Source organism: Plectropomus leopardus, chromosome 16, assembly GCF_008729295.1.
Source record: "Plectropomus leopardus isolate mb chromosome 16, YSFRI_Pleo_2.0, whole genome shotgun sequence".
In the NCBI taxonomy this organism is placed as follows: domain Eukaryota; kingdom Metazoa; phylum Chordata; class Actinopteri; order Perciformes; family Serranidae; genus Plectropomus; species Plectropomus leopardus.
Window position 1 is genome coordinate 27,672,955 of NC_056478.1, and position 27,997 is coordinate 27,700,951.

The window sequence follows — 27,997 nt, forward strand, 5'->3', positions numbered from 1 at the left end:
AGTAGTCACAGATATGGTTTAAAACGCTATCAAACACAAACGGAACGTTCCCCCTGGAAAGCAGAGTTTGTGTACCATTCAAAACCAAAAACAAACACTGACTTATTTCAACCACACATGCTTGTTTTTAACTGATGCACCGTTTGGTTGAATTGTTGTTTTCTCTCTTATCTGAGGTTTTTTATTCTCTCTTTTTAAATCTTATTTTATTACTTTGTTAATTATTTGAAATACATGCATTTTTGGGTGTGAAATAAATGTAAAATGCAATAAAATATCATTTGAAAAATACACATTTGTTGAAAATGTTATTATAATTTAATGTTTTGTTCCAGCCATTTATGTGCATTCATTTTCAAGCACAAATTGGGCAATTTGAGAACCTGATTTTTCAAATTTGTTTCCTGGACACCTGGGAGCCTCCACACATACCAGACCGTGAGTGTTTGTTTTTAGATCTTTTGTAGCAAACATTACAGTGGCACAATGGGAAAAGGGTGTGGACTTAAGAGTGAAACAATTTTGATGCAAGCATTTTGTTCAAGGGAATATACTGTTCTTTCTTTTAGTGGGTTCGTCTGGCTGCTCGAGCCAAACACAGTCACCTACCTTTGAACAACGTTAAAACTTTGAAAAACTGGGTACATACTCAATCAGGAATGGGCGGAGGTGATGGCACCTGCCACTCGCTCTGTCTTCCGAATGACAAAGCCAAACAGACTGAGCTTGTGAGTGACTCATAAATCCTCTCAGGTACCTTCTGCTAATGGAAAGAATGTGTGCTATGCTGAGAGACAGAAGAACCGGTTTGTCAAGATGGACAGATAGCAGCTTTCTGTCTCTGCTGAGAGAGGCCTCTTCCAGTCAAGTACGTTGAAGGAGTTGAGCAAGACACGTATAAAGCTTGTCTGAAAGTGCATTCAGTTGTCGAACAAAGCGAGACCGGGGGTCTCGCAACTGTTGCTGCAGAAAAAGCTTCCTCACTGCATGTCAGATACAGTCATGCAGATCAAACATTTCAGATCCTTCATTTGACTGCAATGAGTGGAATTATAAATCACATTTCAATGCATTACTTTATAAAACCTTGTTATATGTTAACGTTTGGATGCAGGTGATTGTGATTTAGCTTCAATGCAGACAGCTTTTTTTTGTCTCTTTCTTTCACAGCCTGGTCAGCGTGCTAATAACGGCCGGCGTCGTCGTAAGACGTCACGTCCAGATCGAAGAAGTCCTCCAGCTTCCACTGCAGGGTCTCGAATGTGGGCCGGTCCTGTTCGTTCGCCTTCCAGCAGTCCATCATAATGTCGTACATGACTTTGGGGCAGTTGGGAGGGCTCGTCATCCTGTAGCCCTGGGGAACCCTCTGAACCACCTGGTAGTTTGTCATGCCTGGAAGAATCACAGAAGGACATTATAACTTGTCTTAATCAAATTTTTACCTGGAAGATTTCGAGACTTTAAATAATTTAATGTTCAGTGTATATATACTATACTACACTATACCACACTACACAATAATGTAATATACTACGATATAATACACTATTATTTAATACACTATACTATACTAGTTGACATTTGTGTGAAACTTTTTAAAAATTACATATGAATTCTTGAGTTATGGACAAAAACCTATTTTGTGAGGTCACAGTGACCTTGGCTTTTGACCACCAAATCCTAATCCATTAAACTTCGAGTCCAAGTGGACATTAGTGCCACATTTGAGGACACTTCCTCCAAGTGTTACTGAGATATCGTATTCACAAGAATGACACAAATGCAAGGTCACATTTACCTTGACCTTTGGCCACCAAAATGTAATCGGCTCATCGTTGAGTCAAAGTGGATGTTTGTGCCAAAATTGAAAACTTCCTTAGGGTGTTCTTGAGATATCACATTCACAAGAAAGAGTAGGATGCAAGGTCACCGTGACCCTGACCTTTGACCACAAAAATCTGATCAGTTTATTAGTGTATGCAAGTGGACGTTCATGCCACATTTTTTAAAAAAAAAACGTTTCCTGACAGAGTTCTTGAGATTTCATGTTTATGAGAATGGGGATGGATAACCTGAAAATGCAAGCACACTTTAGCAGGTGCTGGGCTCGCAGCTGGTCTCCGAGACGCCAAACTGCATCAGAGAAACACTTAGTAACGTGAATCTGCTTGATTCATTGTTTTGACCGTTTTAAATCTCCTGGACTGTTTCTTTTTGGAGCAGAAGAGACCTCTGCAGATAATTCGGCTCTTGGTAAAAACTTCCTGAACCCTGAAGGAATTCTAACAGGGAGAAGTTTCAACTGGTTGCAATCTGCAATCTTCACCACTAGATGCAACTAAATCCCCCCAAAATCTTACACGCTGCTCTTTTAAAACCATATAACAATCTTAACTCCTTTGACTTTTCGGACAATTCTGAATACATTACTCGCACTTCCTGTTAGAAATGATTTATGACGAGGTTGATGAAAGTCTCACCTGGGTAAGGCATCTGTCCAAACGTCATGATCTCATACAGCAGAATTCCAAAGGACCAAACATCTGATTTGATGCTGAACTTGTTGTCGTGAATGGCCTCCGGAGCGGTCCACTTCACAGGGAATTTAGTTCCTTCTTTGGCTTCGTACACATTTTCATTCTCTTTCTGGAAACAAAAAGAGGGGACACAAGACCGTCTTTATTTTAACAACATGAACAGACAAAACTGGATTTTGGACGGGTGTTTAATAAATCACTGTCAACTCAAAAGCTTGACGTGACAATACCTAATGTGAAACAAACTGTGTGGTCCAGATTGTGGAGTATTTATGAGGCTGTATAATGAATGGCAGTCAGTGAGGGCAGTGTGTGTAATCAGTGAAGAATGCAACTTGCTTTAGTTTCACTTCCAGGACGCAGTTTAAAACACACCATGACTACAGATCCAACACCTGCCAAACTTCACTGCACAGAAGGTTGATCTAAAATGTTACATAACTAAAGTATCTCTGTAGGAGATAGGCTGGCAGAATCAATGACTTCATTTGAATTATTTTTTAGAACCCATTTTTATAGATTTGCTTTTATGTAATCTATTTTAGTTTGTCTTTTAAACTTTTTATACTGTCTTCCTTGTGTGAAATTCTATTATTAGTACTATTATTACTGTGTTCACTTCTAATATTCTTTGAATTTTATTTACTAGTAGTAGTTATATTGCCTCTGCAAAAAAAAGTCAAAGCGCTTTGTAAAGTGCTATATAAATAAAGTTATTTATATCATTATAATGATTATTATTTAGTGTAGCGTACATTTTTATTTTGATGAATAGAGCAACGACACTTGCAACAAACAGTATACAACACCACTTTAAACCCACCATGAAGACCCTGGCAAGGCCAAAGTCGGCCACCTTGCAGATGTTGTTCTCGCCCACCAGGACGTTCCTGGCTGCAAGGTCTCTGTGGATGTAGTTCTGTAACTCCAGGAACGCCATTCCGGATGCGACTTGAGCAGCCATCTCGATCTGGTCAGAGATCCCCAGCGTGATACCCTTATCCTCTGTAACCAAGATGACAATCAGTTGTATTTCTACCGTATTTAAGGTATCATGGTTAGCAAGGAAATCAATGTAATCAAGTTTTTCTGCTTTTTAAATTTTAATCTGGCTACATTTTTTAACTGTAAAATCCCTAATTTGCATTACATGGTGGTTAACAACATTTGTGCACAAAAAATGTATTTTAACCTTGCTCGCTATTTTAACCTGCATGTGATTTCGACTCTTTGTCCCAAACATGGAACTTTAACAAATTAAGTTACATATATAAACAGATTCTATTCTTTTAAACTGCATGATAGGCAATAACTCATATTCATCACTTTAAAAAATACTGTTGTAACACCCAGTGTTACAATGAATTTGTTAAGAACACTTGATTTTTCTCTCCACGGTGAATGAGGATCCAAAAATGGAGAAAACGCTTGATGAACTGGAGTAAATTGGGTCCGCTTTTAACTGTCTGTAAGGCTGTTTATAAATTGGTGTTTTAATTAGGAAGGTTTTTAGCAAATATGCATGTGTTTGGGAAGTACTGAGCATACAACTAGATAAATGAGACTCATATTATACTGCATGAGCTGTGTGAGAGTTTGTAAACTGATGTTTTTAGAATTTTCACAGTTGTTAATGTGGACCCTATTTACAACAATTCATCCAATATTTTCTCCATGGGTGGATTATTCATTCACTGTGGAGGCATGTGTGAAAAATAAAGTTTTACACAAGAATTCAACATAACACAGGGTAAGTAAATGATATACAAATTATCATATGGGGGGTCGAAGTATTCCTTTAACAAGCAAAAGGTGAAATAATTATTCAGCAACAATCAGCTTTTTCAAATAAAATGACAACATTAACAGCAAATATACTCAACTGTAGCAAATCAACCAGGATTCTGACTTCTGGTAACAATATTAAATGCAACTCTTGGTTGTTGCATGCAGGTGTCTGCACTATGAAAATGTAACATCACTTTATATTATTTCCATTTTTTAACTGAAGAGGTTTTAGAGAGGTGTTAATTAAACCATGTTCATTGTGTTGCGTTACACTGACTAGTGTTTTATTATTTTGCCCACTCAATGAGGGTAGACTAAATAACAGAAACAACTTAATGTATCAAGTCGAACACCACTTTTAATAAAAACTCAGCCTTAATGAGGGGATAATTCCATGCTGGTTTTATTTTTATTAAACTAATATTGAGTACTTTGGCACACCATAACTCGAATTCTTATTGTTGCAATTCAAATTGAGAGACCAATATAAATCAGGAAAATTGCAAATATTTGTCTTTCTTAAATTGCTCAGCCTCAAGTCTGACTCAAAATAAACATCTAAAAATGCTTTTTTTCCCAACCCATTCTTTATATAAGTTCCAGTTTCAAGCGTCTTATTAAAATCTTTTTTTGTTTGTTTTTTTGTTTATTACTAATCCTGGCAAAATGTTTTTTTTTTTATTTTGTCTGTTCATGAGCATGGCTTTACCTTTTATACTTAAAGTGCCCAAACACATTGTCCACCTGTCCACCTTTCAAACTTGACTTTTAACATGTCCTAGCTGTGACAAATTGCAGTAGTAGGGTGTGTGGTGAGTTATGGTTGATGTGGGTCACCACACAGACTGTCTCAGGGCTGCGGACATCAATTCCACATGAGCGCTCCTCAGAGTGACACTCACCCTAAATAAAAGTGACACTACATCTTTCACAGGACAGCACAGCATGTCTGTCTGAGACAGGAGCACTAAACATGTCCAACCAAGTACAAGGTCCAATCAGAAGCAAATCAGAGGTCTTTTGTCAAAGTAATCAGCATTCGGGTCACTCTCTGTCTGCTACAGGTGTTTATGCTGCAAAGAGAACGAGGTCCAGTGGGCCAGTATTTGAAAATTCTACCACCTCCCTAAGTTTGTCCATCCATAAATGTCTATACTCTCCTGATGGCACAGTGCCGCAACTCGTGATTTTCATTGATAAATTGATCGATTAATCAATTTAAATCAAAGCATGGTTGCTTGATCTACTATTTGATTAACTGGCCAATTATTTCAGCTCAACATATAATATCAAAAAGAACACTTAAAGCAAAGAGATATTTTGGCATCATGTTGCAAACCAGTTCACCACTGCTTTGGCACAAGTAAAGATGAAAAAGATGAACAGTATGGGATGCAACATCGTATTAATGCACTTTAAAGTATAAAGACAGACATTGGCTAGGAAATTTCTTTTTTAGCAAGAGAATCAGAAAAATTGCATTTTTTTAGGGACTTAAGTTCTATATTGGTTGTATTTTGTGTGAGCCTGCAGCCAGGGACAGTTTGAAGAGTCCTCCTGGCTACACACACATTGTTAACTAACTGTTTGCATCGACCGGCTAAAGTTATCTAATGGTTATTAGTTGATCTGACTACAAAGTCTAGCTGTTTCTGTCTTAATGTCAGTTTGTTAGGACTGTGAAATGGGTCGGTCTTGGACGTTAGCTGCTGCTACTGTGTTAGCTCATTGTAACCAGGCAGATGTTAAATTGACAATTTGCCGGGAGAGTAACTCAGAGATGGCAGCAACAGTATGTATGCTGATCTGGCAGGGATTGAGATGGTTAAGGATCAGACTTCTAGTGAACAGAGGATTGAATGCAAGTAAAAGTAAGTAAAGACACAAGACACTGGGTTCTATCTTTCAATACCTTAAAGGTATTGAGTACCACTACCCAGCCTTAGTTTTGATTTACAAACTGTATTATCTAAAATGGTTCTCCTGCTCTAAGATAAATCTCAACTGTCCCCTGACCCTTGCACACTTGCAGCGGACTCTGACCATAAAGTGTCATAAAATAGCAGTAGCTCATCACATGGGTAACAAAAGTGAGGTTGTCTTACTCGTGAGGTATTCCAGCAGGCTGCCGTTCTTCATCAGCTCTGTGATGATGTAAATGGGCTCCTCCATGGTGCACACAGCGTACAGCTGGATCAGTTTGGCATGCCGTAGCCGCTTCATAATCTGAGCTTCTCTCAGGAAATCTTCGGCATCCATAGTACCTGCCAGAATTTATTCAATGATGGTATATCAGGAGTGGTAACTATGACATACAAGCATAGGCTAATGGTTTTGTAATTATTAGTGACTATGGTTGTATGTTGGCTGGGTTTAATTGGTAGCCCACAACAGTAGGTGGGTATCCTGGGACATGTGCTTAGTTAGTTTAGGTCCTATCTTAATAACACATCACTATTAAAGGCAATAGGAAATTGTAACTGAGGTCCCTCAGGGCTCTAATGTAGGTCCAATTGTCTTCTCCTTTAAAAAGCTCTGGAAGGTATCGTACAGACCAATTCCCACAACATTTCCAACTAATAATCAAATTCAGAATTACTATCTCTGTTTCTTTTTGTGTCACTCAGGAATGACCTGTATAGTTTGGCTTCTGAAACTAAACCTCTGACCAGTGTGCAGAAAGCTTGAGTCAAACAGGTCAAGAGAATAGTACAATCTTGTGTTATTATGCTTAGAAATTATTATTTTTTTAAATCACCTTTTTATTGCTGAGTAAGTGCAATTCAACATGTTTCTTTCAAATTAAAACTGTTTAGAATGCTGCAGCTACAGTCTAACTATGGCATAGAGACTATACCATGCTACTCAGATATCGAATTTGTTTTCGGATATCTCTGATACCAAGATCTGCTTTTGACATGATCAAATCAACTTGCACTTCACTAGTTTTAACTCATTTCTACATAGTATGTTTCTGATTCAGCACCTGTAGTGAGAGAGAGGGATGCGTTAGTTGAGCCTACCGGGTTTGAGGGTCTTCACTGCCACTGCTGTGGTTTCGTTCCACAGGCCCTCATACACTTCTCCAAACTGACCGGCTCCAAGCTTCCTCAGCAACCTGATGGAGCTTCGGTCAATCTCCCATTGGTCCACAGTGTTGTAGGAGAGTCCGTGAGTCTGGGGAGCCTCCATCTACATGGACAGAAAGAGTCACTGTTTACTGAAATGACAATGTGACTTTATACTCTGTAAAAAAAAAAAGTTAACCTAAGGAATAGAAACAAGGCAATAATGGAATCCATGACACAGGATACGTTTAGTTACCTTTTTGCATGGTTCACCCAGACGGACACAGAGGCCATCGGCCTGTTTGGAGTAATGTTCCACCAACTCCATCAATGTTTGAAAAGTTCTGGTCCTGGACACGTAGTAGTCGCCATTCTCCAGTTTTTTCAGCTTGTAATGCTTCACCCTCCCACCGTCCAGCACTGAAAGACAAGTCAACATCACTGATAAACCCAAGTCAAGAACTGTAAAAGTAAGGTTTCCCTGTGGCACATAGGCATAAGGACTCTACTCAAAGCAACCCAACGCATGTTTATCATATTTTTCATTTTCCTTGGACTTGCTATTGTTGATGTAGCATGTCATTATGACAGAAGTGTGTTTGCAATAACTGCATTAACTGTAGGTAAAGCAGTGTTTATGTTTTTTTGGCCACATGGAAAAAAGTGGACATAGCCACTGAGACGTTTCATGTCAGCCTTTGCAATCTTGTTTTTTGGAACCACAGGCTTAAGTGACTTTCAAGTTTTGTTCTACAACATAAAATACGTTAGTAAATCCCCCCGTGAAATCTGAAGCTTTTATGCGTCTTAAAAAAGGCAGTTGAAAATGCCTTTACAGTCTGGCTTTGGTAGGGATGTTAAACTGGCACGTGCAGAGGGGGGGGGCGGAGGGTGCTGGAGCACCTGCCCCTTTTCCTCTCGATGCCCAAAGTGCCCTTTTGTCGAGTATGTGTGTGTGTATGTGGTTGCCCTCGGTCGGTCACATGATCCACGTAAACGTGCCCACACTTCGTCACTCACCGCCCAGACGTGCCCGGACGTGTCCAGTGGAGCCCTGTTCCTTCGCGCTGCTAATTATTTAACAGCTGATAGCCCAATGACTCCGGTGAGTAGGATGTGCAGCGATATTTGTTTGTGCACATCTGGTGTATTCTTTCATTGAAAGATGACTGACGAAGTAAAGTGAGCATGAGCAAGTGAGTGTGTGCAACTGAGTCTGCACACACTCACCTCTCATGAATGATAGCCGAGTTAATGACACATGCTGAGTCAGGCTTCTTTTTGTTTCTATATGTTTCTTTTGTCTTTGGCCGAGTGCATTAGAGAGATGTATAATTTTACTGTCAGTTGCAGTGGTTTTCCTGTGTTTGTAGAGGCAATGAGGCATAGGCTATACTGTATGTTATTTCAGTAAAACTATGCAATGTAGCCTACATATACAACAATAACAATAGTAATAATTAGAAGAATTTGAATTTTGATTTCCTCAACCTCTTGTTTAAACATATCAGTACACTATAATATGAGGTGTGGACAGTGATGTATGTTGAGTCCATGTTACATTCTTTACGAATATAGGTTGCTACCATTTAACCAGCTATACTGTAAGGTATGTTTCTCTTTGGTGCTTCAAATACGTGCTCCATGTGCCCCGTTTAAACTTTGAGCACCTGCCCCTTCAAAGGTCTCTGCACAGCCCTGATGTTAAATCATGCAGTGGTGTAGTTTTTTTATAGCCTAATGTTAGCTTTTTACTTCTGGTGATTACATTTCGGCTTCAAAATCATAAAAGTTTTTTGTCAAATAAAGTGTGTAAGTATCACAAATGTTTGTTTGCCATAGAACTTATTTTCTGCAGTAATCCAATGGAAAAATCCCATAGGCCTTTTGGATGAGGGAACCAGGAGGAAGTTAGCTTTCGTGCCAGCCTATAGAAAAATGTCACAGGGCACTCTATGGGACTTCCTCTGAGTCTAAAAAGCTTTGAAGAGTTGAAGGAAACAGCAGAGTTGAGTGATAATTCTTTGTAGTACCTTGACCATGAATGTTAATCACAAATAAAAAGTTTATTTAGTTCCCATGCATAAATCCATAAAGATATATGACAGGGAAAGTTGGCACCTTCCTATATTTTCACATATGACGGAGGTCATGAAGTATATTGTTGCTATGAAATATTCTAAAATATTTGGAGGCATTAAAATATATTACAGGGAAACGGTTTCTGTAAATGTGCTTCAGTATGAATAAAGATGATACCACATATTTTATGGAGACAAAATTGTCCATAACCTTTAATTACAATCTAAAACTCTTTTCACACCTGTTTAAACCTTTGTTCCTATCAGGGGTTATCATGTGTTAATCAGAGACAGATTCAAAGGCAGCTGTTGAATAGAAGCCAACATTAGAAAACTAATAATTGCTCTGTTAGCGCACACACTAAAAAAAAAGCAAAGATTGCTCTCATCTGTTCCTTCGATTTCAACTAATTAGACGAGTAAAACTTTTCATGGGCTGATTATATATTCACCTGATTCACACACACTCCTCCTGGGGTTAGTGGCAGTGAATTAGGTCATCAACCGGCTTCAATGAATGAACATGGAAAGAATGTGATCATAATGGAAAGAGCAAGGCCAGAGTGAAAAGACAGATTAGAGCAAAGAGAGATAAAGTTATCATGCTGCTTTATGGGAGCACAGACTATTTATTTAACTTGAGGACCTTGAAACCATTAATCATCTCAGTCAATTGAGGATCAGAGCCAGTCGCTGAACAATGCTACAGGTGTTCGGGAATGTGTGTTTAGCGGCAGAGAAGTACACAGGCAGCTGAATGCTAACTAGCATGACTTCATTTGACAAATAACAGTTATCCAGTGGAATAACACTGGTGCGATTTAGACTTGTTGGCAGTCTGATTGTTATAATAATGATATTCAGACATTGAGGCACAAACGGGTTCTCAAGTCATTACAGGTTAATAAATATTCTGATCTATAAAACCACAAAGTTGTGTTTTATTTGCATGCCTGTAGCAGTAAAAGCCCTGAGTGTATTTAACAAGGGTGTATTTTATTACTTATGAATTAAATTTACCATGTTCATCATAAGTTAAATGCTAAAAGCGTGGATTTCTGGGAGTCTGGACCTCTCCTTCAGTACATAGTCCAAACTAAAAACACATTTTGAGATATTGCTACTGATACACATTCATCTAGCAATATGCAGCAAATATTGTGGCAGGCTAAGTTAGTTTTCAATTACTATCTACATAAAACTTGCTAATGTTGGGCCCCCTAAGCCATTAAACCCCTTACATGTTGCTGCTGAACTGAACTGAACTGTTAAATTGTGAATTGTTTTCTTTCCAGACCAATCGCCAGAAGAAAATGTTGCCATAATTATACCAACAACTCTAAGGTGATGGCATAAGATTACAGCATATGAGCTGACTTTGTCATGGGAGGAGTCAAGGAGTTTAGGGGGTGGGCTGCAAACTACTGTTCGAACATAGCTGGTGGTCAGTTAGCGAGTCATGGTTGTGTTCCCAGCGGCTTTTTAGGCACCAAACATGGGTGTTTTGCATCAACCTGCTGCTGTGTTTCCACTTGCTTTTATGCACTAAACATGGGTGTTTTGTGGTAACCCATCACTGTTTTTTTTACTGTTTTAAGCACTAAAGGTGAGTATTTTGCGGCGGCCCATTGCTATTTTTTACCATCAGCTTTTAAGCACCAAACATGAGGTTTTTGTGGCGACCTATCACTTTTTTTACAGTGGCTTTTTTACACTAAACATTGCGACTCATTGCTGTTTATCTGGTGTTTGCTTAAAAACCAAATATGATTGTTTTGTAGCTACCAGTCGCTGTGTTTCCAGTGGCTTTGTTGCCCCAAACATGGGTGCTTTAAAGCGAGCTGTTGTGGTTTTCCCGCAGCTTTTTAGGCATCAAACGCAGGTGTTTTGTACCTACTCATCACTAAGTTTTCAGCAGCATTTGCCACAAAAAGCAGTTGTTCTTTACCAAGACATCTCTGCTGTTCCTACCAGGATGATGGCACAAAAAACAGTTGTTTTTTCCAGCTGGGATTATGCCCCCAAAACCAAAACAAAACATGATTATTTTCCGAACCATAACCAAGTGGCTTTTGTGCCTATACCCAACAACATGTTAACCAAAGTGTAGCTGAAATGCTAAGTGTTAACGTACCTGCTAGGTAAAACAATAATGTCCAAATGTACAAAAATACAATGCCAAAAATTTTTCTGGCAACTGGGTTGTTGTTTCTTACTTTTGAATCTGAATGTTTTTTTTTTTTTAAAGATGATTGTGTAATTTCATTTTCCAAAAATTCTTCAATACCTCTTTCATATTTATATCAATGTGCACTGGTTCTTCAAGCAAATATGCAAAAGGTAAATAATTCACTTGACTCGTTTGGTATCACAGAGGAAGCCCTTTAAAAGCTTGAGTGAGTTGCTACTGTAACATTTTATGTCAGCTTACCTGAGAGGGAGAGCTCCCCTTCCTGACTTTCACAGTTTCTGATGAGGAAGGCGCCGTGCTGGTTCCCTCCTGCCAACAGCATCTTCTCTGCATCCAGCCTCTTGGTCTTGGGGAAATACCATCTGTAAATAAGAATTTAGGCAAAGACACAGAGCTGGTAAAACATTATGGCCATTTTTGAATGTAACAAATCCCATGAATATCCCAAACGAACAATATATCGATCCCACTATCAAGTCTTTTATCTGTATCAAAGCCTGATATATCTTTGTTATCCATGCCAAAACTCAACTTTGGTTTAAAAACTATTAAAAACACATCAATGAGCCACAATGAACGCCCACTTTGTGGTTTACTTGACTCAATCCTAAATATGCTGTCTTGCTGCCCAAAATACTCAATGGAGCACAAAATGTAGATTAATCCACTACTGAAAATAGTCCCAAACAAATCCAACCGTCCCTCCTGTTTAAGCGAGAATCTTTAAAAACTACAGCGCCCAGCTGTATTAAGAAATGCTTTACTTTTGTCAAATAACTGTCTATATTCATGATACATTTTTGAAGACCCATACTTTTGGTGAGAACTTATGGTTTTGGGACTAAGAGTCACAGACAGGGTGGAAAATTCGGAGAGTGGAGAAACTAATGATTGTTGGTTTGTTCTTTTCATGAGATGTGTTGACAACACAAAAGATACAGAATAAGACCAGCCTTTATCTGAATGAACAAGATTATTATTTTATTAATTTAGAAAAACAAGAGCAATTTCTTTTCATAAAAACGTAATGATTTTGAGATGATAGAAAATAATTTTAATATTTCAGATATCAGAACAATTTTTTTTTCTGTGAAAACTTCTCTTGGAATTCTGAAAATAAAATAATACTGTAAAAAATAAATAAATAAATATAATTTAAAAAATGGAGAAGTATTTTTTTCTTTTGTGAAGGCATTAAGCTTCCGTATCAGGTTAATCTGGCACCGATTAAAACAAAGAAAAGACGCCAATGACATTTAACCAGAATCTATTACTCACACTACACTCACTCTGACCGGGGCTTGTTACTGTCCTAAAATATGTATGTGCTATGAACACATTCTTCTAGTTTCAAGTTATTTAGTGAAACTAAGACCTGACTAATGCCTAGACTGATAAGGGAGGGAAACAAAACTATTTTTATCTATGTATAAAACAGGACAAACCAGAATACAGCTGAGAGGAAACTGGTTTCAGTGAGACGGTGAATAGGCCGCGAACACATTACAAACACAGGTTTCTGTGACATGAGTGCAACAATTCAGCTACAGCAACAAGGAAAACACACTCCTTTGTTTTACTTGAGAAAACAATAGATACCTAATAACTGTTCATAGCCTTTTGTGCCATATTAAAGACACAGCCAAAAATAAGTTTATTGCAGGCCAGTTTCTATAACTATCCAGGATGCTGTGGCTGTTCAACAGGACATACAGCTGTCCATGAAATGTCTGGAAAGGAATTTTAATGCACCCTTGATGCTCTTGTGTTTTTGACACTGACCTTCAATTATTAACCAGTAAACTCACATTTCCTGGTCACAGCCAATCATTAACTAGTTAACCACAAGACTTTAGTCTGGAGACATTATTCAGCACTAAAGAAGGACAAAAAAAGTTTTACCTCAGTGGAATGACATAAAAATTACATAGTTATAGTGTCAATTCAAATAAGGCATTTCAAATAAAATATGGGATATAACAGCCCCCCCCCCCCCCCCCCCACACACACACACACAACAAAATGAAAATTGAGGTTCCAAGAAAAACAAAGTTAAGAAAGAAAGAAAGATGACTCTATTAAAACAAGAAAAAAAGAAAGATCTTAAATGGTCTGTGATGGGGTGGGGGGTGGGGGGCACAGAGACTGCTTCAGCATAGGGTCTAGAATTTGGTTCTACGGCCCTGGTCCTTCGCCAGATTGTAAAAAAAATAATAACAAATGAAGACATTACAGATTAGAATTCTGTTATGAAAACGAAAAAAAGGTGTCTCTATGACAGCAAGGTTGATGACAAAATGATACTCACGGTTCTGCATCGATACTCTCCAGAGGTGCCACATAATTAGCCGGGATGTACCCCTGCTGATTAGCAGAGACCCCGGTGAGGGCTTTAGCAAACCACCACTCCCCCGCACTTTTATCCAGAGCCTCTAAAGTGTCCCCGGTGTGAAAGCTCAGGTCCTCCTCAGTCCGAGCGGAGTAGTCATACTTGGCGATGTAATAAACTCCTGTTTTCCCCGCTGGAGACCGCGGTAAGGGTTTCTTGGAAGGAACGTGCGGCTGTGTGTTTAAAACAGCACCGGGATTTGAAATAACCGTAGCAGGTTTCTCCACACGCCTGGTATTATCTCCAGACTGGTTCGGTTTTTTAAAGCACGCCAAAAAACTCTGCCAGCACGAGGAAAGCCTCTTTTGGATCTCCATGGTCCGTCAATCACAGCGAGTCATTCTGTGGCAGCAAGGAGCGGAAATAGTTTGGGGAATCCTTTCTCCATAAAATACATGTTAATAATCCCAATCGCAGCAGCAGCAGCAGTCTTTGACCTCAGCACGCACCCAGCTGACACAACACCGAGAGGGAGGTTACTGCCACTTAAATATGAAGTTTCCTGGTAGAGAGTTCATGATTCAGGATCTGCACCTGCTGAGGAATGGGGAGCGGCTCACCTGGAGTGACGTCATGCGCCCCCCTGGTGGCCACGAGGACTAGTACCCGGAAGAAATGCGTCATCATTTTCCATTATTATATCTTTTTATGATGATGTATGAATATGAGGTCACCTCCCAGGAAAAATATATATTGATTATAGGAACTGACACAAATTTCAGTTATCATGGTAATTGTATGTGATCATGGGTAAAAGTTATGTGATAGTTAATAAAATTATGCCACAGCAAGTACATTTTTTTTTTATTAAAGGGGCGCTTCATCCCCCAAATGATCATTTTTGTATTATTCACTCGCCCTGTGTTTCTTTGATTTTATGAGGCAAACTTTGTTTTTCTCACATGCCCCCCCCCCCCCCGAAAGAAGACTTCAAAGGGGTCCATGTTTAACAACAGCAAAACTATATCAAAAGAGGTCTTTACAAACGTCAAATTGACAAATGTCAAACAACTCATGTTGCATAATCCAAGTCTCATTTATCCTCATTTTCATTTGTTGCTTAGTACTTCCAAAATATGTGCATTTTTGCTTAAACCTTAAAACTCAGCAAAAAATTAAACTTATCAATGCCAGACTTCAATGACAAAAATACTAATTTTACCTCGCTGGAGATGGAAGTTTCTGGTCTACCATTGCCTGTACCACAGCATAAATCTGTGGTTTGTTTGTGTTAGTGTGTGACTTTAATTAGCAATTAATCATATTATCAAAGACAAAGGTATGCTCAGTCAACCTGAGGGACTTTTGGGAACAGTGAGTGTCTTGGGCTCTATATCAGTTACCCACTTTGGCCATTTAGTAAGGTAGCCATGGCTGCAACTCTGTAAGTTAGTATTTTATAAACAACATAATTTTGGCTCCTTCAGTTTTATTTTTTAAATTTTAGAATTTGTACCGTTTTTTTTCAATTTCTGCTGACACAAATGGGCTTTCATATCATTATTATCATTGTTTATGATTATCATTATGATATTATCACATTTATTAGACACCAAGGTCATAATTACAAAAAGCACACACACACACACACACACACACAGAAAATGTGGGTGCTCTCGAGAAATAAACTGGGTGCTCTACCTCAAAAATAAAACATTTCCATCAAAGTAACCTAGTTAATGATTGTGCATCAAGGGTGCATTAAAATTCCTGCATGTTGTGATGCATTTTGTGTGGAGGTCTTTGGACGGGGGTCGAAAGGGGCCCAGCAGCTAATGCTGACCCAGGGTCTCTGAGTAGATTTATCCAGCCCTGCATAAATGAATGCGCTTTCCAAATTCATGTTGCGCATACACACCGTGTATTACGGTTACGTCCCACACCCGGAAGCAGTGCACTCTCCCGCCGTCTCCCGCACTCGCCTCTCTGCCGCCTTCTTCTGGCTCACAGGAGTTTAACTCCTGCCTTCATACGGTTAACTTACTGACGTTAACCGTTTACTGGTAATCCAGTCGGCTCCAGGAAAACAGTTTCGGTGAATTATTTTTCGCGGTACCGTACACGAAGAGTGAGCAGCGCGAGCCCGGACCGCAGTGTGTGTGTGTCCGCCGTCAGTCAGTGACATTGACTCATCAGCAGTGTTGTGCTGCTGTGCACAAGTTAATGTGTGTTCGCTGAGGTTCGGCTCCGGAGCGCTTTTCCCCGCAGTTTGTCCCCCCGCAAGCTTCTGCCACCATGAGCGAATACTTCAGCCTGGCGGACAGCGACGTTATCGGCTTCGACCTGGACCACACGCTGTGTCGCTACCATCTGAAGGAGACCTCCAGGGTGAGTGTGTGTGTGTGTATGTGTGTGTGTGTGTGTGTGTGTGTGTGTGTGCAGCGCGTGCAGCTAGCTCCAGCGCATAACCATACGGTGGCCGTGACGCTTCGATCCGCAACACACATCTGGATTAAAAATAGCACGGGGTCGTCAATACACTCTGTGACCGCCACCTATCAATTCTGTCTTTCCCGTGTTGATACATAGTGTTGGAAATGCCCGTTGGTGCTGTTTGTGGTTGGATGGAGAGATGTGTGGAAGGTGATGCGATGCTCCTGATGCTGCAGTCACTCTGCGTGACTCACAGGTTGAACGTCGGCGGTGATCATCCTCATACATGTCTTTAAATCCCCTGTGAGGCCTATTGGCAGTTGCATATTCTCACATCATGGGGCATTTGTTGTTATGAGAAGCCACGATCACTGCAGCCTCTCAGTGCAGCTGGATTCTGTGACACAGAGAGGCAAAACCTAAAATGACTGTTGAATGCCAGCCAATCATTATGGCCTGGTTTATCAGACCATAATGCTTTCTCATGTCCCCATTTATGTCACACGTGTGTCTTCTGATCCTTTCAGTGCTGTTAGCTCATGGAAAGGAAATTGTAACCCTTTAAAATTTTAGAAAATCAACCTGATTACTCTCAAGAATGTGAGAAGAGGGAAAAAAGAAATGACCTAAAATACTGCCAACAAATTACCTAAAGTTACCTTGGAATTTGTAAAATAACAAAGACTTGACCTCTAAAGAAGCACAAAAAAACAGTTTTCAGAGATTTTTTCCCTCTTTTCTTAAATTAATTTATATTTTCAAACAATTTTCTCTCTCTGTATCTTACTTTTTTCCAGCTCATTTTTCTTTTCACCTTTGAATTATGTTTTTGCTTTCTGTGGGACATTACTTACCAAGTTTTTCATTGCCTTTTTGCCAGGTTTTTAAAAATAAATCAAACCAATCTGCTCGGGTTCCAAAGGTTTAAAAGCTTGTGAAAGGTGTCCGAGGGCAACACAAGAAAAGTTATGACGATCCAGGCTTTAAAGGGTTGCCACCCCCCAAAAAAATGTAATTGATGTCTCTTTAAGTCCAGCGTTTATTGACGATAGATTCATGTTGCATAATATATACATTATTTCCATGACACTAAATGTTTAGCAATGAGATGCATGAAGTTCCATTCATCATTTTGATACTAACAGTGGATTAAATAACTATGCATAATATCGAAGATGTCACTTATGACAAACCCACAGTGAATTACACAGTGACTTGGATTATACTGCACAAGTTGTATAAGAATTTTTAAACTGATGTTTCGATATAGTTTTGCTGTTGCTTAACGTGGACCCCATTTCCTTCAACTCATGAAGAATGTTTTGCCTTTTTTGTTTCTCTGTTCACTGTGGACGCATGCAAGAAAAACAAAGGGTTTTTTTTGATCATTCAGTGTAATATGGGATGAGTAATTTTTATACAAATCAAAATTTTGCAGGTGAAGTATTCCTTTAACACACAACTCTGTAGTTACTCTCAGACGTGTGGAGCTCCTTAGCCCATTGTTTTTGGTTTTCCAGGCCCTACAGTCTCATATAAGCTATGTTCAGCAGCCCGAGGCAGCATTTTTTTAGTGTAAATTTTCTAATAAACCCACTATGTGCTACCTGTTCAGCATCTAATGGACAGCAAACAGAAAAACAGAACATTTTCCTGGGAGTTCGAAAGGGTGAAACGGAGCTACATAGAAGAGTGAATGTTGGACTTAAATTTATTATATGTACAAAAACTTGATTCAAAATGAATAATTCTTTGTGTCATAACAAGTTTATAAAATCATATTAGGCCAGTGTTGTCTTGTACAGAGAAGAAAACAAAAAAATGAAAGTTTTTCCATATTTCCTCACAGCATATTTAGTTTATGTCTTGAAATTGTGAACTGTCAAGTGTCAAAACACAAGTTAGTTGGAAGGAAAGTTTTCATTGATCATCACATCTTTAACCAGAGACATGCAGTCTGTAGTTAAAATAATAACCTATTCATTTATTATTTTTGGCACATTGCATTTCATTGCTGCTGTCATTTGCATGATGACTGTGCTTCTAGTTTTTGTGAGTGACGAAAGTATTTAGTGATTTCTCTTTGTTTTTGCAGCTGATCTATGAGAGCTTCGCCAGGTATCTGGTGGAGCATAAAGGCTATGACAAGGACCTGCTGAACCTGACCCCTGCTACCTGGGATTTCTGGTGAGTCGGCAACAGCAGCAGTTGTCTCAGTTTCTACGGAAACTGTAGATAATCAAGTAAAACAACCACCTGTTTATCATTGACATTTATCAAATAACTATGGCTGAAACAAGATTCAGTCGGTGATATTGCACTCCATTGCTCCTCTCTCCTAGTTTCTACCAAACCGAAGTCAAAGCAAAGTCAATATGCACATTTTATTTGTCACTCTGCCAGATCCAAACTGTTGACAGCATTCATGAAATTTCTCCCTCTATTTGCTTAAAAGCTTTTAGTGGCCAGACACACTTTACTGAGCTGATCAGATAGCGACTTTGGATGCACACATAAAACACACCACACTGTATCTACAAGACTCTGATCAGAAAAACTGGCAGAACTCTAATGGAGGGATGAAGACCACAAAATATCTCTACAAGATCCCTCATGAATACGGTACAACTCATAACAAAAGTTCATTCAAAGATCATTATATAAACACATTATTTTTTCCTGTTATACAGAATAGAATCCAATTTCACCATTCAATTTGAAATTCTAATCCTTGTGCACATTTTAAGGTGTTTTCAGACATTTTTAGAGATATTGTGAGTAAATAAACTCAGTACCGTAACACGTTTTCAATTTAAAATATGAAGCAACAAAAAAGTCTCAAAGCACATTAATATGCTAAAGGGTAGTAGGTATCACCCAAAATGTGCATTTTCAAACATATACATACATTTTAATGCAAACAATTATTTCATCACCATAGCATGTGAATCATTTTTCAAATCCATGTTTATTGTGATTTTGTTTTAAAGCATTATTTAAAAAAAAACTGACACTGTTTCAACACAGTATAAAGGGTCTGACACGTTTTATTAAGAGATTAAACATTTATGGAAATTCATGTAGGGTCAATAAATCATCAAATACTCTACATTACTGTAATGAAAAATAGCATATTGGTAATGAATAAACATATTTCGGTAGTGAACCCTTTCGTAACTATTCAATAAATCACCACAAATTATCATTTAATACATAACAATTCAGAATGACATTCACATGCAAAAGTTTGGAACCCATGGTCAATTTCATTTAATAATAAAGTTCATATTTATATTCAGCTGAATTATTTTCTCCTAAATGACCTTTATTTAAGCAGGTATTCTCTTGATTTAAATATATGAAAGTTTATATTGTACGATGTGGTTTTACAGAGGTGGTAGTGGAGAGCATTGTCTTAAACATTAGTCCAGAATCTTCTGTAGGTGTGAAACGTGGTTGAGATGTAGTGACTGTAAAGGCATAAGCATTTTATTCACATCATTTTCATACTCACCCAACCATTCGGCGATCCCTGGTTCACAGAGGCATTTGCATTTGATGTTTCTTCACACTCTTATATTCAGTTTTTTTAACTTAAATTGTTCTTCGCCTGTACCTTATGGTCCAGTGGTTCCCAACCTTTTTGGCTTGTGACCACGTAAAATCAAGCAATATCAATTCTGACCATTCCCTTGCTCCAGTTTAATGTCTGCGTGAGGACATGAGTTGTGAGAAGTTCAAATAAAGACTATTTTTTTGCCTCTCAGATTGTTTGATGTGTAAGATATAGGCAAATAGCTCTCTAGAATTTCCAACAAAAAGAAACAAATTTGATAATTTTGTAAAAAACAAAGGAACTGTAGTCTAAAAGATCCAAGTCCAGGCACTCAGGATGATTTGAAAAGCATAAAAGGCCTTCAATTCATAGGTCTAGAAACATTAATTTATTAACATTAATTGATGTTTCTAGCCCTATGATTTGAAGGCTCTTTATGCTTTTTTTAAACCATCCTGAGCGCCTGGATCTCTACCTTTTACAACACTTTTTTTTTTTTTTTTAAGTATTTCCTCCCATGAGCACCGGTGGTTTGAGGGACACCAGAGGTGTTCCTGCTGCCTCTATTTTTTGATAATTTAGTGTCAGTAGAGTTCCACCAGGACCTTTGTTACATGCACTCTGTGTTAAAACTGTGACTGTTATTCATACTGAGTTCAGGACAGCAGTGATGATCTGGATTCCTGTCTTTATATGTAATTGCTAATATGCTGAATTCTGCATCCAGTTTTAAAGGACTTGTGGTGGATCTGGAGGATGGAAACCTTGTGAAGTTGGCTGAAGATGGAACTGTCTTACGGTATGCTCTTGTTGCTCTTGGTAGATCGGATAGATTTATCCGATCTACCTCCCAAAACACCTCTTTGAGTTTGTTTGTCAAAGCTGCTTTCACTGACCTTTGGCTTGTTATTATAGACATGTTTTATTTCTTATCTGATTAGAGCGACACATGGAACCAATGACCTCAGCACAGAAGAGATCATCAGACATTATGGTCCGAAAAGGGAGTGGAAGCACTTTAACAGCCTCAATACATCCTTCACAAGATCTGGTATGATGCTTATTTTTATTCTTATTACCTCAAAGCTGTATGCCATCGGCTCTTGTGCATTATCTGGGATTCTTTGACCTCAACTGTCACTAGATTTCATTGACTTTAGTTTTGGTCTTTGCAGCAAAATACTATTTCTATGACAACTACTTTGATCTACCTGGGGCTCTCCTCTGCGGAAGAGTTGTGGACATGTTGCGCAAGGTAATATTTAATTGGTTTCAAATTAATTTTTGAGATTATTGTTTAGAAAAACACTAAATTGTAACTTTGTGTTTTTGTGAAGCGAGGAAATGAGGTGAATTCCGACTTTTGGAAAGACATGGTTGCTGCCATCGACCACAATTACAACACATCTGCATTTAAAGGTAGGCCTTTTTTTCCATAGCAGCACACAATTTAGTTTATTGCTTATTTTTAATGTCTTCTTCTTGTTAATGACCCATGGTTTGGGTATTGACAGTATGATACTGTATATACAGCAAGAACACATACACACACAATACACAGCATTCTTTTCTTTTTCAAACTAGAACTTTTATTCTGTGTTTTGGTCAGAAAGTGGTAGATAACTTACACATCCAATGGGACATAGTTATTTTGAAAAAAATAATGCACTTTGAATTTCTCATTCTGTGTGGTTTTCCTAATCACAGTGCTTGTGAGAATGATCTCTAATAACATATAGTACAACAGTTTTACGTGTCTTTTGTATCTATATTACAGGAAAATTCTTAAACAACAGACATTAATAAAAACAAACACAAATAAAAGACGTGCTGTAAATGTTACAGGTAGTTGTAAAGCACCACTTAAGATATCTTCCAATGTTTCATGTTTTTTAAAATTGCAAAGGCACACACATGGTAAACTGGGGAAGGGGACTAATTTGAACCACCCACTTAATATTTTTCTCAGCATTAATACCTTTGTCAGTTGAGTCATTTGTCAGCAAAGTAAAGACTTTTTATTTTTTGTAAAGATTTGAATATTTTTAAAATTTCAACCTTATATTTTCTAATCCACAATCACAATTTGGAATTTTAACTGAGTACTTCTCTGAGTAGTTCAATGATTGCAAGATTTTGAGGTTTATTTGGATTTGTGAAATCACGTTGCGACAATCAAAAACCCAGAGAAAGCACAGTGAACATTATCTGCTGCAAATATGCCATTGCTCTCCTCATCAGGGACCTGGACATAGACTCTGTCACCGGAATGCAGCATAAGTACAGTACTGCCTGACATCTGATCCAGGAAGCCCTTGTTGTACTCATCATAGCTGAAGAGAACTGGCTCCTCGTTTTTGTAGAGGGCCACCAATGCATTGGCGCCATTGACGTGCATGTGATAGCTGAAATAGTAGAGGCCTGGGATCTGGCAGGTAAACACACCATGGTGTTCATCATAGTGGCCCTCTCCATTGTATAGAACCTGGTTGAACTGAATAGGGGTTGCAGCTGGGGGGTAGGCTCTGGTCAGCACAGCACTGAAGGCGGACATGGGGGCCTTAACCATCTCTTGAGACATCACAAGCTCATGGGTCTTGATTGGCATGCTCTTCTCATGGTGGTAGACTACCTCTCCTGGTGGGCCAGGTGGACCAGGAGGACCCATAGGTCCTTGTGGACCATCGTTACCTCTGGCACCTGGAATTCCAGGTGCACCCATTGGACCAGAAACTCCCTTGGCTGTCAAGCCAGCTGGGCCAGGTGGACCTGGAAGACCTGGATGGCCCTTAAATCCAGCAGGACCTGGTGGGCCAGGGGGGCCAGCTGGTCCCATGGGTCCTGGTCTTCCATTCTCACCACTTTTCCCTGGTCCTCCTGCGGGGCCTGTGTGCCCTTTTAGTCCCGGGGCACCATTTGCACCTGGGATTCCAGGGGCACCGGTATGGCCTTGTGCACCCTTCTGACCCTGAGGACCATTATGGCCTGGGAGTCCTGCAGGACCTACTGCCCCTGGGACACCTGGTTTTCCAGTGAGACCATGAGCTCCTGGTTCACCCTTGGTTCCCCTTGGGCCTGGTGCACCTACCATACCAATATCGCCTTTGGGTCCTGATGGGCCTCCCTCACCTTGGAATCCTCTTGCACCCTGTGGACCAGCTGGGCCAATAGGACCAGGAGCACCTGGCTGACCAGTATAACCAGTTGGGCCTGGCTCTCCTTTCTGACCAGTGGTTCCTGGAGTACCGGGGGCTCCTCTGCTACCTGGGATTCCAGGTTCGCCTGTTTTGCCAACACCTGGCATGCCAGGGGAGCCTGGCTGACCTGCTGGACCCTGTGGACCTTTAGCACCCATAGGTCCAGGCAGACCCGGGGTACCATTCTGGCCTGGTTTCCCTGCCGCTCCTGTGCCTGGAGCCCCAGTGTGACCCTTTGGTCCTGGCATACCCATTGGCCCAGGAGCACCATCTCTTCCTGGGGCACCAGACTTGCCAGGTTCTCCAGGATAGCCAGTAGCACCAGGTATACCAGTTCCAGGTTTTCCAGGCATTCCAGCTGGGCCCATTGGTCCAACTGCTCCTGGAGGTCCTTGAACCCCAGGAACTCCAACACCTCTCTCTCCTTTAGTGCCAGGAAGGCCAGGAATACCAGGGTGTCCCTTCAAACCAGGCTCTCCTCTTGGTCCCATTGCTCCATGGATGCCAGCTGGTCCAGGTTTTCCAACAGAATGAATTCCAGGAGGTCCAGGTGTACCAGGTGAACCAGGTGCACCTCTGGGACCCATTGGTCCTGTTGCGCCAGTTGCACCTCTCTCACCAGGGATGCCAGGGGTACCTGGTTTTCCAGGGCCACCTGGGGTACCGGGTTTACCTTGCGCAGAGTAGCCAGGGGGTCCGGGAGGTCCAGCTGGGCCTTGTGGTCCAGTATGTCCTACACCACTCTTTCCAGGAGGTCCCATTGGTCCCATTGCTCCAGGCTCACCTGGAGGACCTGGAGGACCTGGCTGGCCTGCAACGGCTGGGGAATACACAAATACAGATACATGTGATATAATCGTTCAGGTGATTTGATCCACACATCATGAAGTCTCAGGCATCTTTCTTAGATCAGTTTGGTTCAGTTTGATGTATATAACTGGATTTAATGTACTGTTGGTCTGTTGCTCTATGTCATGGTCTTAAATACAGTATAAAAAGGGCTACTGAGCAGTATTGTACATAATGGTGCAGCTGAAGATATAAAATACACATACAAGCACATAATCGTTGATACAGACATAAAAAGCACCCTTAGTTTTGCCCAAGAAACTGAAACACTGAAAGAGAGTGAATACGATCAAGAAATGGCTTTATTTTGAAGCATTGTTTGCCTTTGCTGTGCATTACGTAAGATGCCGTCTTAGTCATTGAGTAAGCCCAGGTTTGGCATTCTACCCCAAAAGACCACAACCTGACTTAAAACACTCCTCCCTATGATTTAAGGGCGGGTTGTGGGAAACGCAATCCTTCTTTTTCCCCCAGGATAGTCTTTATAGCACCACTGGTCTGAGGTGATGTTCTCATCATGTGTCTGCTGGCATGGGACCCAACACACCCATTTCTGTGCATTTAAGTTTAATTTGCCAGCACTATACTGCAACCCCTTAATTTCCTGCACTGCCCATGGCTGTGAATGTATAGTTAGTGGTATGCAACTTGTCGACATCACCTTGATGCACTTCCTGCCGCATAGCATAGAGGTTATGGGCAAGGTCAGTTGAGTGCATGTATATACACTATATTGGTCTAGGTCAGTTTGTTATTTTACTGGAGGTTACTGCTCACTGGTTTATATGTCCTGACGGAATAAGAATACGCCTATATCGTGGCAGTGATGGCATTGTTTTTCTCTCGAGTTTTTTTATTTTAATTTAATCTGACAGTAATCAGAGATGACATAAAATGATGGGAAAGACAGATTGGGATGCCACAAAGTTCCCTGGCTGGACTCCAGGGAACTCCTTGTGCCTTAGCTCCTGTCAACAGGGCTCCCAGCTGTTCTCCTTTTTAAATTGTTTCAGGATTTTATATGATCTTATATTGAATGTGAGGAATGGCTAACCAAAAAAAAGCAATTGATGGATTGAACTAGTAAATTTAAAGCTAATCGACAAAGCATATAGCTTAAAGCTAATTTGCGTAGCCCAGTTAAACATGTCTTAAATTTTGATTTCTTATTGAAGTCACAATGGAGACACTGAAGAGTTAAAAATATATCTAAATATATACATAATCTCCACAAGGTTTACACGGACACTGTAAAAATAAACTATTTGTTTTAAAGAAAAGAAAGAAAAGTTAGTGTCCCGGCTGAGTTAACTGAACTTAAATTGACAAGTTGAGGTTATTTTACAATGGTTCAAAACAATTACAATTTTAAAGTCATATAAGTGAATTTTATTTCAGTTATGCTTAAATCTTTCAGGTTTGTAAAGGTAATTTTTCCAATCATTATAAAATTGCTTATCCAGGGCCTTAAATATAAAAGGCATGAGCATCTCTTATACAGCTGCATTCCTTTAGACGCCATAATTCAGGATGCATCATTGCCTGTCAAAGAGCCAAATCCAATAGTGTTGGCTTCTCTTTTGAAATGGTTGACAGGGCTGTCATTTTCAAGCCACATGAGTCCGTGCCTGAAACCCCACAGATGATATTTGTGCCAGAAGTGGACTTTTTGGCGGCCAGAGCCACCACAAACTGGAGGTGATGACACTGGCCACAGTAGCTGAACCATGTATGACCTGTTAACACTGCAAAGTATAAATATTCAGTGGAATACCTGTATACATTCTCAATTTGGTTGCCTTCAAAAAACATCTTAGTCAGAGTTGGAATTCTGTAAGTTTTTGGTCCATTATACTGGAAAAACTTGATGTATAATCTCAGCTGCAGAGTAAAATTGCCTTGGTGGTTTGTTAGATTTACTGTTTGAACTTGTGAGAGCATTTGTCCACAGTCTGTGTTTCTTTTTTTCTCCAATTATGTGGCGTGAATTTCATGCCACAAAGCACTTTGTTAGGGTGTGCCTGCAACGTGGTAACAACATCTGTTTTGGAGATTTGTCAGAATTTACGCTCTTATTGTCAACTTTCTGTTCTATTTTTACGTGGAGGCGCACTTTAGAACCACATCAGAACCTCGTCAAAAAACAAAAACTGGAGAAATAAATTCTAAACTGCGGAACGCTGAATTTGATTCATTGTTTAGTCAGGATATAAAACATAGTGGTATACATCATCCTGGCAGTGACATCATGACCACTGCTTTGATTTTTGTTATGCAAAAGGCAACTTTCTCCTTCTTTAACCTTTTATTTATCCAGAGCACAAGCGCTCTTTTTACAGCTACACCCCACCTCACAGTTAGATACAGTTATACACATTCACAGCAGTTCAGTCAGTTCAACCACGGCCTTCTGCTCTCAGCCAATGAGACGTTGCCCTGGAGCGGCAGGGTGTGCACCTTGATAGTTAATGATGGAGGGCTACAGCTTCATTTACTCATGTGTTTGCCAGGTTGCACAAGGGAAGATCTTACTGAAAGGTCAGTAGTGCTGATGAGAATGATGATTGGCATAATGACTTGATTCTGTGGTTAAGCTGATCAGGTTATCATGATCAGTGCTTTCAGTTGAGCCTTGATTGGATTTGACAGCGGAGCTAGTTTTAAGGTTAGGATTAAGAGTAGGGTTTAGGCTCAAAAGTGCAGTTACATGCAATCATATTCTCTAACTCTACATTTCATGTGTGGATTGCTGTAAAATGTCTTTCTTGATGCCTGCCTCTTTTGTTTTTTAGCATCTCAAATTTTAATTAAAAGCCTGTAAGCATATGTCCTATAAATTCCACCACAAGTGTAACTTGAAGTGTCATCTGTTTTGCAGATTCGTCTACATTCGTTTTAATTGTTGGATAAAAACGGTTGGCTAATGGAGCTGATTCAGTCAGAAGGCAGTTTTACTGCGCAGCCTGCAGTGATTTGAAATGAACAATAGGCTCGACTGGAGTTTAATTAACATGCTAAACACAAATAGATGCTGTTCCTGCTTATTTCTATATTTATTAACAGTTACAGTTCTAACAGTCGAACAGTAAATTTCAGCACATCCCCTTAACACTATATTGACTTGATTGTTATTATAGTAAAAATTTTGAGCAACCGAGGTAAAAAAAAAAAAAAAATAGAAATGAGTTCCTCACCATGACTTTTGACGGGGTAAGGAGTCTTGCTCACTTTTGGCACACTGTAGTACCTCTCAGGAGTGGCCTCAACCAAAGCGAGGAGGACGAGGAGAACGCTTGTTACCCTCAGGTCCATCTTGGGAAGCTAAACCTGCGAAAGACAGAATGCATTGATGAGAAAAAGCGAAATCAAATTGTATGTGTTGAATGAAAACTAGCTAGCAAAAGACAATGGACCATAACCCTAACCCTAACTATAGCTTAGAGCAGCACCTGTGTTGCTGCACTTGTTGTCTCAGCATCAACTTTACCAGTTGCAATGAGGAGATGGATGCAAATAAATGTCAAAATGTTCCTTTCTAAATCAACCATATGATACTTTTCTATCAGTTTTGTTTTCCCAAAGTCAGCAGCAACTGAAAAGTGGCTGATTTTAACCTTTTTTTTTTTACTATGTCATCAAAACTTGTTGCATCACATGCACAAAATCTGTCTCCTGGCCACAGCACATGGCTCATTACACTTGCCATCAGCGCTCCAGCAGCCGTCCTCTCCTCAGTGAGAGCCCAGCTGCAGTTAGAAATCACAACCGTGCACAAAGCTGAAATCAGAAAAAAATAAAAGCCACCTTACCGGGAAGGTTTACGCTCCAGTGAAACAGTAGGGGGGGGGGGGGGCGTCGGGAGGCTGCTGTCCCGGCACTTCTCTGTTTATATCCTTAGTTGTGGAGTCTGTCAGTCTTGAGTGGCGGCTGCTGCTTTCCACAGCACTGGGCTCAAGGTATTTATACCG

The 27,997-nt window shown here is 39.8% G+C and overlaps 3 protein-coding genes across 3 annotated transcripts in view; 1 reads left to right on the forward strand and 2 right to left on the reverse strand.

Annotated features, from left to right (window-relative positions):
- Nucleotides 1-255: 255 nt before the first annotated feature.
- frk (fyn-related Src family tyrosine kinase) lies at nt 256-14,574 on the reverse strand. The gene is made up of 8 exons (XM_042503181.1): nt 13,974-14,574; nt 11,906-12,027; nt 7,650-7,813; nt 7,349-7,517; nt 6,431-6,589; nt 3,361-3,542; nt 2,481-2,646; nt 256-1,392 (listed from the first exon to the last, which is right to left on the reverse strand). Exons 1-8 carry the CDS (start codon nt 14,369-14,371, stop codon nt 1,184-1,186), a joined length of 1,569 nt encoding a protein of 522 aa, XP_042359115.1. The 5' UTR covers nt 14,372-14,574; the 3' UTR covers nt 256-1,183.
- Nucleotides 14,575-16,007: 1,433 nt separating this feature from the next.
- The window catches only part of nt5dc1 (5'-nucleotidase domain containing 1), a 62,938-nt gene continuing 50,948 nt past the window's right edge, over nt 16,008-27,997 (forward strand). Inside the window, exons 1-6 of the mRNA XM_042503095.1 lie at nt 16,008-16,382; nt 18,523-18,614; nt 20,711-20,782; nt 20,925-21,034; nt 21,159-21,238; nt 21,321-21,402. Of these exons, the coding sequence (XP_042359029.1) occupies nt 16,290-16,382; nt 18,523-18,614; nt 20,711-20,782; nt 20,925-21,034; nt 21,159-21,238; nt 21,321-21,402 (529 nt within the window). The 5' untranslated portion in view covers nt 16,008-16,289. The remainder of the gene's footprint in view (nt 16,383-18,522; nt 18,615-20,710; nt 20,783-20,924; nt 21,035-21,158; nt 21,239-21,320; nt 21,403-27,997) is intronic.
- On the reverse strand, nt 21,550-27,979 carry col10a1b (collagen, type X, alpha 1b). The gene is made up of 3 exons (XM_042503094.1): nt 27,839-27,979; nt 27,224-27,356; nt 21,550-24,000 (listed from the first exon to the last, which is right to left on the reverse strand). Exons 2-3 carry the CDS (start codon nt 27,339-27,341, stop codon nt 22,145-22,147), a joined length of 1,974 nt encoding a protein of 657 aa, XP_042359028.1. The 5' UTR covers nt 27,342-27,356; nt 27,839-27,979; the 3' UTR covers nt 21,550-22,144.

What these genes read in the sequence shown, in the direction of transcription:
- frk (XM_042503181.1), bottom strand. Translation starts at nt 14,371, where the DNA reads ATGGAGATCCAAAAGAGGCTTTCCTCGTGCTGGCAGAGTTTTTTGGCG. An exon ending in GAGAGTATCGATGCAGAACC is followed by an intron (nt 12,028 to 13,973) that starts GTGAGTATCATT and finishes TCTTATTTACAG; the next exon opens with ATGGTATTTCCCCAAGACCA. An exon ending in GCCTTGCCAGGGTCTTCATG is followed by an intron (nt 2,647 to 3,360) that starts GTGGGTTTAAAG and finishes TTTTGTTTCCAG; the next exon opens with AAAGAGAATGAAAATGTGTA.
- col10a1b (XM_042503094.1), bottom strand. Translation starts at nt 27,341, where the DNA reads ATGGACCTGAGGGTAACAAGCGTTCTCCTCGTCCTCCTCGCTTTGGTT. An exon ending in TTACCCCGTCAAAAGTCATG is followed by an intron (nt 24,001 to 27,223) that starts GTGAGGAACTCA and finishes TGTATTCCCCAG; the next exon opens with CCGTTGCAGGCCAGCCAGGT.